Source organism: Polistes fuscatus, unplaced genomic scaffold (genome assembly GCF_010416935.1).
Source record: "Polistes fuscatus isolate 324 unplaced genomic scaffold, CU_Pfus_HIC Scaffold2, whole genome shotgun sequence".
Classification (NCBI taxonomy): domain Eukaryota; kingdom Metazoa; phylum Arthropoda; class Insecta; order Hymenoptera; family Vespidae; genus Polistes; species Polistes fuscatus.
The window spans coordinates 4,274,435-4,285,535 of record NW_025113096.1 but is presented as its reverse complement, the minus strand read 5'-3'; the positions used below and the strand labels follow the sequence as shown (position 1 = coordinate 4,285,535).

Below are 11,101 nucleotides of genomic sequence, written 5' to 3'. Positions count from 1 at the left end.
TTGATAGAGTAAGTAGTGACATCTAGAAACAGTAAAATAGAGTAAAGTACGTTTTTGTATTACCTTTCATCAGTTGTTAATAATAATTATCCTAATATTTCCTTGTTTATACTTGGATAATTTGTGATTTCTCAAATGAAAATTACCAAGAGGAATTTTGAAAAAATTCTATTTAACATAATTGTTTTAAGTAACATTATTTTAAAAATATAATTTACTGTTGTACAGATAGATATCGTATTTATCGACCGATAAATTGGCGCTACCGACAAAAATATTAAAATAAATAATTTTAAGGTTAAGAAATGTAGTGTGATATATGTTGTGAATAAAAAATATCTGTTTACATCAATTTCATAACACAATTATTTAAGAAAAATCAAATTCTTTCGAATATGTTTATAAGTAAAAGATATTTGTTATTCTTAAAAAGTTATAATAAAACGTTCATGAACTGTTATCCTAAATTTTATAGATTAGACAAGTACTATTCTAAACAAAGTGAGTTTATTTATTTCTACAAATGTCGCAAGAAGCAACAGTTTAATTTTTATAGCACCTTAACTACTAATTTTACTCCATTATTGTCTCAGAAGTTACAAAATGAAGTAGTTGATTTATGCATAAATCTTCGAAATGGCAAAGTGTATTTGGAAGATTTAAAACTAATTATACAAATGTATGATGAAACAGACAATACATTATCAAGCGATATTGGCTTAATGTTACTCAAATGTTGTGGTAATTCACTACCTAATGTTGATTTACCAACAAGGCAAAAATTAACTAGTCAAGTATGGAATCTTCTTCAAAAGAAAGGTTGTCAAATAACTTTGGAACATTATAATTGTCTTCTTACAATTTATGCACAAAATTTAGAATCTATAAATCCACATGAATTCTTAGATAAAATAACCATAAAACCTGATCAAAGTATATATTGTTCCCTATTGAATTTAATATCGAAAACAGAAAATGTTGAATTATTAGTCGCTACGGATATAATATCAAAAATGAAAGAAAATCTAGACACTTGGGATGAAGAAATATTCAATATGATTGTTAAAGTATATACAATGCAAGGAAACATTGAAGAAGCTTATAAAGTAATTAAGGAAATGGAATCCAATAAAATTATGCCATCTCCTGATACTTATATTTATTTAGCATATGGTTTTGCAAAGATGGGCAATATTTCCAATGTTATGGAAACTTTTGAAAAATATCGTCCAAATACTATGAATATTATGGAAGTTATTAAAATTCTTAGTTGTCATGGACATGGAGAACACATAGAAAGTATTTTAAAATTTCTACCCACAACATTGAAGTTAACTGAATTAAATCTTATTACTAATACTATTACTGAACTTATACATGCCGGCGACAGAATAAATACTATTAAGATAATAAATAATCTTCCTTCTTGTCCAGAAGTTATAAATACTTATGTAGAATATGTTAAACGTTTTGTAAATGAAGATGTCCAATCGAATAAGTCGGATGAAGATATTTTACAAGTGATACATGAAATCATCAATTATAATTCTTCTCCGCATATCATAAATGAAGCTACCAAAATTACCTTATGTAATGGTAGAAAATCATTGGCGCTTACTTTATTTGAAGATATGAAAAAAAATAACATCCCAATACGTAGTCATTATTATTGGCCTCTGCTATTACAAGCGCAGAAAAATGCAGACGAAAACAAATTATATTCTCTTTTTTCACACATGGTATCTTTAAATGTAGAGATAGATAAGGATACGCTCATTGAATATGTACTTCCTTTCATAGATGTAACTGATCCCATTAAGACAGTAACAACATTGAGGCAAAAAGAGATTAATTTTATCACTCTGGTAAGAAGTGTTAGTGCATTTCTTTTAGACAATAACAGATTAAACGATTTATTATTATTGCTGTCTAAATTAAGAGTGAATCTTGATTTTTGTGATTCTCACTTACAAAAGTCTCTTGTTCAAGGATATGAAAAAGCAACCAATGCATCGGATTATGTATCATTAATGATACAAATACCTCATATAAAGGAGCCACCATATTTGTATATTTTGAACGCATTATTAGATGATGCAATTGAGTCTAAAACTCTGAAGCAACTTATTCATTTTTTACAAATATTAAAAAAACATAAAGTGAAATTATCGAAGTCAGAGCTCGATGTTATGATAAAACGTATTTTTGACATAAAAGTGGATGCAGTTGAATTAGAAATTGTTTTTAATTTATTGAGCGTTAAAGAAATAGATTTAAATTTTGAAAGTAACACATATAAAAAAAATGAGTCTAGCTTAATATTATCGGTGAAACCTCATCCAACAAAAATGGACTTAGAGCAACTACATAATCATATGATAGAACTTAAATCTAAAAATATGAACATTCGTGGTGTGACAAAGAAATTATTGGACCAATATTGTAAACGAAATGATTTAAAGGCTGCCGAAAAAATAAAGGAAGAGATTATTTCAAATAACTTCGATTGGTCACCAGGAATGAGAGCAGGGTTGTTTCATTTGTATGTAAGAAATAATCTATTGGATAAAGCTGAAGCTGAATTAAATGAAATTCAAACTAAATACAGCGAATTTAAATTAGATACTAGTAAAATATTACTGTATGCTATTTCTCTAGTAAAAAACAATAGAATAGAAGATGCATTTAATCTAATTAACAATATTAAAAATATTAATATCTCTTCAAAAACTATTCCTGGCTGTTTAAACTTATTGATGGCAATAATCGAAAGCGAACATCCTGATGATGCAGAAAAAATGTTAATAACTCTCTCGGAAAATAATTATTGTAAACTTGAAAATATTTTGTTTTCTCCTTTGATTGAAAGACATCTTTTGAGAAACGATATAGAATCTGCTGTACATACTTTTATTTACTGTGCGAATAAATATAAGAAAACTCCATTAAAACAAAAATTATTAGATATATTAATCCATAATTCGACTGATTTATCATTATCGTATACTGCAGATAAGTTAAAACAGATTTTAAAATGTATAAATGATATTCACGGAGAACCAGTGGCTATAGTAAAATTAATTGTGGCATTAGCAAGAAATGGCAAAGTTCTAGAAATACAAACAATATTTCAGGTATATATCATATTTTCATCTCTCTCTCTCTCTCATATATTATATTTTATTATATTAGATTTCATTTTATCTTCTAAATTATTATTTTATTATAAATACATATATTTTTCACACACACAGAAAAAAGATGTGCAAATGAAACTGTTGCTTTACGAACTTCGTAAAAATACTCAAGAAAAAGTACTTGATATATTACTAATTATATTTGAAGCTATCAAGAATGAGGAAAACACAAAAATAAAGCATGTGTGTGATTTTATCCTTTCGATCTATGGTATGGTAATATTTTCTCAAGTATTCTTCTAATATTTATCTAAATGAATTTAAAAAAATAACTTTAATCCTATTTCTTACAAATCTAATTATTAACAGATAAACAGAATGATTACAAAGGAGGCGCTGCATTTTTAAATGAAATGAAAGCTGCATCAATACCAATATCTAACAATAAATTTGAAAGGAAGTTTGGTTATCTTGTGGCTCAATAAAAAACAAAGAATACAATATTAAAATGTAATTGTACTATTGAGTCTTCTGTATGCATATATCCAGTTTAAACGGATTTGAAAGTAAGAACGTAAGTGATGTAAGAAAGGTGTAATAATTTAATAAAGATTTTTGAAATTGTTTTCAAGTATTGTACCATATTCTTTCATTAATTTCAAAGCTTGCTGTTTACGAGGTAGAAAATCAACGTGTTCTTTCTGCCTTTGAAGCAAATCATTGCTTTTCTTATTTTCTTCCTTTAGATTGAATAATTTTTTGTCAAGTGCCTCAATTTCAAGAAAAATTCGATTTTCGTTAAAACGCGCCTTCATTCGATTATAATTATCTTTAACGGTTTTCAATTCTTCCTCGCTAATTTTTTGCTCGTTCATTAATTTTTTATATTCAGCATTCGCATCTTCGTGTTTCATTTGACTTGTCATTTTAAAACCATTTGAATTTTCTAATTTTATTAATTCAAATTCTCTGTCATTGGTTTGTTCATTAAAATCACTTATTTCCGATTTCAATTTATGCTCTAATATTTCTAATTTACGCAATGTATCTTGTAATTTGATATAATCATTGCCTAACATTTCAAAATTTTGATCGTGCGATAAACGCTCGTTGTCGTAATCGTAATCGTAATTATAATCATTATTGGATTTATTTAAAATCAATACTTCCTCGTTCCTCGTTAAATTCCTGTTATCATCGGCATTGGATATTCTTTCTAAATACTCTACGATCGATAATTCTAATTTTTTAATCCTATTCATTTCCTCTGCTTTATTTACTTCGAAAGTTGAAGCAAATTGTTCCATAACTTCTTCCCGTTTTTGCAATTCTTTATATTTCGTTAATTTCTCAGTTTTACCATCTTCTAAATCAGTCTCTAATCGTTCCAATTCTTCCTCCAATTCGGCTATTTGTTTTTTTTTACTAGCCAGTTGCGCTTCCGCGGCTGATTTGTCCATATTGTCTTGTTTAATTTTTAACAATAATTGCTCTTTTTCTTTATCAGGCGACAATCTATTTCTTTCCTCTTCCCTAAGTTTATCCCTCTTATCCTCTGCATCCATTATCTTAATGTGCAGCTTGACAGCTTCCTGTTTCAAAGGAGACAGTGCTATTTGTTCCTCTAAATTGCTGTGTTCCTTCGATAATTCGTCAAATTCTTGCTGCATCTCGTTGATTGATTTTTCTACTTGAAGTTTTTCTTTTCTAAGTTCATCGTACTTTTCTCTCATTATTGGATCCATCATTTCGACTAATCTTTCCGTACGTTGTCTCTCCAATTCTATTTCTTTTTCCGTTTTACGTAATCGTTGTTCCATTTCTTGCCTACGTTCAAACATTTCCTCAATCTCGACCATGGATCGTTCATTTTTCAACGAAAGTTCTTTAGCCTCTTGATCTACGGATTCTTTGTCGATATTCAAACTCATTTTATCTACGACAATATTATAATCGGCGAGTTCTCCTTGCAATGACGTTAATTCCGCTGCCAGATCCTTCGCCCTTTTATCGTAATGCAATATTGTTGCCCTTTCTTTATTCTGCATATCGATGTCTCGTACGATAGTAGTCATTTCTTGCGATAATTCTCTCATTTTTAATTGTATTAATCCTTCGTAATATCTTTTATCCTGAACTTGTCTGTGTGATTTAAAAAAAAAAAGAAAGATAAATTAAATTAAAAGTGCTTCATCCTTAGACAATTTACTAACAGAGAAATACGTGCAAGGTAAGTTAATAAGAATTATCATCTAAAATAACTCATTGTCTATTAGTGTTACCAATGAATTATATAGTGTTTGATTTTTTGTTTGGAAACATCAAAGAACATTTTCTACGCTAATTCCACGCTATCGCAAATAAAAAGACGAATAAAGAAATAAAATATGATAATTCGTTTTATTTTTCAATCAAATTGTAATAAATCCTATATGTGTACCTTAAAATGCTACCTAATTCATTATAATATTTTTTATTTATTCGATCAAAGTTATTTCAGATGATAATTTTTATTGACTCATTCTGTACGCACATCTCTCCGATAACAAGTTAGAAAATGCAAACCTTGTCATTGAGGATCCTCTACCAGTTCCAGGTCGAAATGGAGCAATTCCATGCTGAGTGATGGGTCTTTCCAGAGCGGAAATCGACAGTCCCGTATTTAAACGTGTCAAACCCGAAACAGAAGCAGATGGTGTTCGAACCGTTAAAGTATTTCGAGGATTCGCAGGAGTCCCAGGACGAAAATGACTGTAATCTTCTAGATTTTCTTTGATTCCTCTCCTAGACGTTGGTCTTTCCATTTCTTTACTTTCGATCTTTTTCACGCTTTTCTCGAGAGCTTCTCGACGCCAACGAGTTACCGGCCTTTCCATTTGCTTCGCACTTTCTATTCTTTCCAAATTCATTTGACACCGAGGAACTATCCTAATAGATAATTTTTCTATGTCTACTTTTATCTCCGATGACCGATACAAGAATGAAACGGAATACGAAACGTAGCGTTTGATTCATTCATTCAATGTTTTCGTTCTTACTGTCATGGCAACTAACATAAGTAATACACAATTCCGCTGATAGGTATGGCGCATGCGAAATAATGTAAGAGGATGTCGTTTGAACGCAGTCAATGAAAAAAAACTTCATTTTTATGCATAAGTTATTGGAAAACTCAATATTTTTATACGAAATTTTGTTTACGAAAAATAAATCTTTTTCAAAAATTTCTAACTTTCGGATTTAAGATTTTACCATAACTAACGCAAGCAAAACACGAAATGTAAAAGAAAGTGTATTAATTAATTGCACCGGTAATTAAATGAGAGACCCTATTCTAAGCTAATAAAATAAACAATAGAATATATCATTTTTAAGAGTAGTTTAAAAAAAGAGGAATTACTCATGTGCTCGTCAGAGTTACTGTCATTAATTAGAATAATTACAACCAGTAGCTAGTGCCGATTAGGATCTCTAATCCTCGGCGTGATTGAGCACTGGAGGGACTTTAAATTTTTGACTCACTACTTAAGAAGTTCTACGATGGCTCCAAAACACTCCTACTTTGTAGCAAGTGTTGCAGTCTGACGATTGGAGAGTTCCTCGGTTTGTTATTGAAAAAGATCCATCAAAGATCCATCGAAGAATTCAATCTGCATCTTTAAAAAGTAAGACAATCCATGGTCATATCTGTAAAATAAAATACGGAAACACGATAAGTTATTTATAATATAATCCAAACTCGTATAAAAATAAAATCGAATAAAATGTAAATTAAAATGAATACTTACAATGCATTCCAATGGGATGCAGCTCAATGGCACCATGGTGATGCATCTCGCGTGAATCTAATAACGCGTTATTAACGAAAAAAAGAAACTATAGATGAGTTTCTTATCGCGAAACCGAAATTTAATTATACGACGAACAACACTGACTCTAATTTGCTTTGATTTAATCTAATTAATTTATCTCTCTAAAACTCTAATTAATTTATTATGCGCCCGATCACTGATTATACAACTGCTTCCAAAGACTGCTTTGCACGCAGTCAATGCAAGTACAAAAATTACACACTTTATTTGAAATCTTCATTGATGCACTGACTCTAATACACGAACAGTCTGTGCGACTATTTAAAGATAAAAATACAACTTTACTCGAACAAACTCTAATACAATTACTGCATTGGTCGCAGTTAATTTAATATATACATTTCAAAAATAGTTCGCGAACGCGGCGGAATTGAAATTAACGAACGAACGTGCTTCTAATCCGTGATTTTAATTATATTTGAACGATACAACACTCCCGTATATTGCTTCGCGCACGATTGCAATGCACGAACACTTGCAACACTTCACAAACACAATTCACAACCCTTCCAACATTGCAATATTCCCATGATGATCTGAAACAGAAATAAAAACAAAATTATGAACATCATTGTTATAAAAAAAAATTATTATAATTATTAAGAAAGTGTTTAAAATAAAAATTGACTTACGTTTATTCTTCAGTGATGAATGCACGATGGGTCTCCTACCCTTAAGATGACGATGAGCACACGTTTAAACCGAATAAAAGAAACTTACAGAGTTTCCTTACCCGAAAAAACGAAACTTTTACATACGGCGTACAACACTGACTTTACTTTCCGATTCTTTTATATTTTATTTTATCGATGCAACACATGAGTACTTCATTGCCTACGCGCACGATTGCAATGATGTTCTGAAACAGAAAAAGAAAAAGAACAATTAATATCATTGTCGTTATAAAAAAAAACTATTAAAATTATCATAGAAATGTTTGATAGAAAAACATACTTACTTTTAGACCTCATTGATAACTGCAGGATGGGTATCCTACCCTTAGGATGACGATGAATAAAATAAAATGAAAGAAAAAATCTGAAAAGCTGAAACATACTAAAGATTGTATTATAATACAATATTCCCTGTGAATCATTTCTGAAGGCATGGCACACTTTAAAAAATATTCTATCATAAAGAATAGAAATTATTAAAAGTAGAAGTTAAACAATATTTATGGAATTTATCAAAGTATGCAACTATTTGTTTGATAGTGCTTGTTTTGTATTTCAATATACAAACCCAAGCAATATCAGTTGCCTAAATCTCATTACTTGTATTAAATTGCTTATAAAATATAAAATATTATTTATAATTATTAATAAAAATCTTTAAAGAAGTGTAAAGAACATAATAACTGTAGTAGTAAACTCAATAAAGAATAACCTAACAAGTGTATCAATTGTTATACTGTCCAATGCTATAATAAACTTTTTAAACGATTAATTCAATAATGATGAGATTAGAAATAAAATTATTGATTAGTTTAATACGTCACGTTCGTCAGATCTTAACTCGTTGGAGGACGGAAGGGGAATGATGATCTCATACTGCGTATCCTTGAGGGTGTCTAACGTTCGGTGCTTAGTTGTTTACGTTTTGTTTTCGACGGTTATTCTTCTGTTTCACCTCGAGAAATTCCTGGAAATATACACACACATTCATAATTGCCTGTAGGTCGAATGTTTTGTTTTCTTAATCCCTCTCTCTCTCTCTCACTTTCTTTCTCACTCTTTCTATAGCATTTCTATATGTCAAATAGATTGAAAAAAAGAATAACGCTTACCTCGATGAATATGAAGATAAAAAAAGAGTAAATACAACAGTTAGACTGAGTATATGTATTCCTGTTGGACTCTCCCAATACTTGGACACCTAAAAAAGAAAAAAAAGGAAAAAAGAAAAAAGATTACATTAGTATAATATAAGGAAAATCAAATATAAACAAAATAAATATATATATATATAATTGCGTAGAAAAATGCATATCAATGTAGATGGTTATGTACCAATGTAGATTGCACCACTGCGCAGAAGCAATAAAATAATTGCATAAAAATGATAAAAATGCTTAAACCAGAACGTTATAATCTTAAAGATTATGTATTAGATGTATGACACCCTTTATATACATGCGTAATGTTTGGAAGGTCTTATAAACAACATTTAATAAAAGTACTTTCATAGAGGACAACGTTTCATTTCAACGGTGGATTTCGAAGGGGACGGTACATAGATCATATATTCCGATCTTGTAGACAACAATAGACATTCCTATCGATTATTTAACAATTATTTTAATATTCTAATGTAATCTCTTTATATTTCAGATTGTTTAAACACATATGTACTGGATTAAACATTACATACTTATTAACATACTTTGAATATAAAATAATGTTAATGTGATATTTTTCTGGATAAAAATTTTATTACCTGAAGTCACCACTGTACAGGAACGTTAAAACAAATGTACATTAGTTTAAACAATTACATAAAAATTAAAAGAATATTAAAATAAGAACGTTATAATCTTAAAGATTATGTATTAGATGTATGACACCATTTATACACATGCGCATTGTTTGGAAGGTCTTATAAACAACATTTAATAAAAGTACTTTCATAGAGGACAACGTCTCATTTCAACGGGGGATTTCGAAGGGGTAAGTACATAGATCATATACTCCGAGCTTTTAGACAACAATAGACACTTGCATCGATTAATTAACAATTATTATAATGCATTAATGCATTCTCTTTATGTTACAGCAGAATTTTACCCTCGAAGTCCTCACTGCGCAGGAGCATTAAAATAATTACATAGAATAGATAAAAATACGAAAATCATAACGATTTAATCTTTAATTTTATTAAATAGATTTATTATTCTTTTTATACACATGCGCAACGTTCGGAAGGTCCTGTAAACAACTTTCACCAAAAGAACTTTAACAGAGGACAATGACTCCGATCAACGGTGGATTTCGAGGAGGAGGGATCACAGAACATATACTCCGAGCTTTTAGACAACAATAGACGCTTGCATCGATTAATTAACAATTATTTAATATTTTAATGAATTTTTATTATAATTAAGATTGTTTAAACGCATATATATTTATTTAAACATTATCTAACTTTTGACGTACTTTAAATATTAATTAATTTCGATTTTATATTTTAATAGATGAAAATTTTACCCCTCCCCACCGAAGTCATCACTGCGCAAGAACATTACAACAAATGTACATTTGTTTAAACAATTACATAAAAATTGATATAATGTTAAAATCAGAACTTTATATAATTTTTATTTTATTTATTACAATTAATTTTCTCGTTACATACATAAGAAACTTTCGAAAAGCCATGTATATAACATTCATTAAAAAAAACTTTTTTATATGACAATGTTTCAGTCTTACAGTAGATTTCGAAGAGGAAGGTTCATCAAAAGGTACATCTTTATTTTTAGATTACAATATACATTTCTATCGTTTAATTAACAATTATTTAAGGTGTATTGAACAAAGTATTATTCTCTACTAATACTTATATATATATAATTGCTTAAAACATATACATACATTATTTTAAATATTACATACTCTCCTATTAACGTATTTTAAATATAGAAAATAATTTTAATATGAATTTATTTTTATGATTTTAGATGACTGTGTCTTCAGCTTGGTTGCGTTCTTGGATTGTAACATAATTATAAACTTCTCCAATTACTTAGATTGTTTTTCAATCATTGTTACATAAAATTTAATATCAAACGTTTATTAAAATTTTATGATTTTTTTAGAAACAATTCAATGGGTAGCGGGTGGATTTCTTCTTCGCAAAGGGCGCCATTTGTTAAGAAGGAATTTACTTCAGGGATGCGACCCTGCCCACGCGAGCCTTGATTCTATCTTTCTCCCAAGGATAGAATCATGTCCTTCCCTCAGCTTTTTAAAGTGAAACTCCCTATCCTTTTTTTTTTTTTTTTTTATTTTACTTTGCTTTTTTTAACTCGCAATTTTGCAAGCATAGATGTGCACGTAGCATAGGAACTGAAACTGCATTAGAAGGGATGTCTAC

General features: G+C 29.3%; 2 protein-coding genes across 3 annotated transcripts; one reads left to right on the top strand and one right to left on the bottom strand.

Moving 5' to 3' along the window:
• The first annotated feature begins 305 nt into the window (after window positions 1–305).
• LOC122516522 (leucine-rich PPR motif-containing protein, mitochondrial-like) lies at window positions 306–3,768 on the top strand. Of its 2 annotated transcripts, XM_043634389.1 has the most exons (4): window positions 306–501; window positions 594–3,134; window positions 3,255–3,408; window positions 3,507–3,768. In XM_043634389.1, the coding sequence occupies exons 2-4, from the start codon at window positions 678–680 to the stop codon at window positions 3,620–3,622; spliced, it is 2,727 nt and encodes a 908-aa protein (XP_043490324.1). In that variant the 5' UTR covers window positions 306–501; window positions 594–677; the 3' UTR covers window positions 3,623–3,768. The 2 variants fall into 2 exon arrangements, with proteins under 2 accessions (XP_043490324.1, XP_043490323.1); XM_043634388.1 differs by having other exon boundaries at window positions 306–3,134.
• On the bottom strand, window positions 3,740–7,028 carry LOC122516523 (intraflagellar transport protein 74 homolog). Its single transcript, XM_043634391.1, has 2 exons — window positions 5,703–7,028; window positions 3,740–5,279 (listed from the first exon to the last, which is right to left on the bottom strand). The coding sequence occupies exons 1-2, from the start codon at window positions 6,044–6,046 to the stop codon at window positions 3,740–3,742; spliced, it is 1,884 nt and encodes a 627-aa protein (XP_043490326.1). The 5' UTR covers window positions 6,047–7,028.
• Between the last annotated feature and the right edge of the window lie 4,073 nt (window positions 7,029–11,101).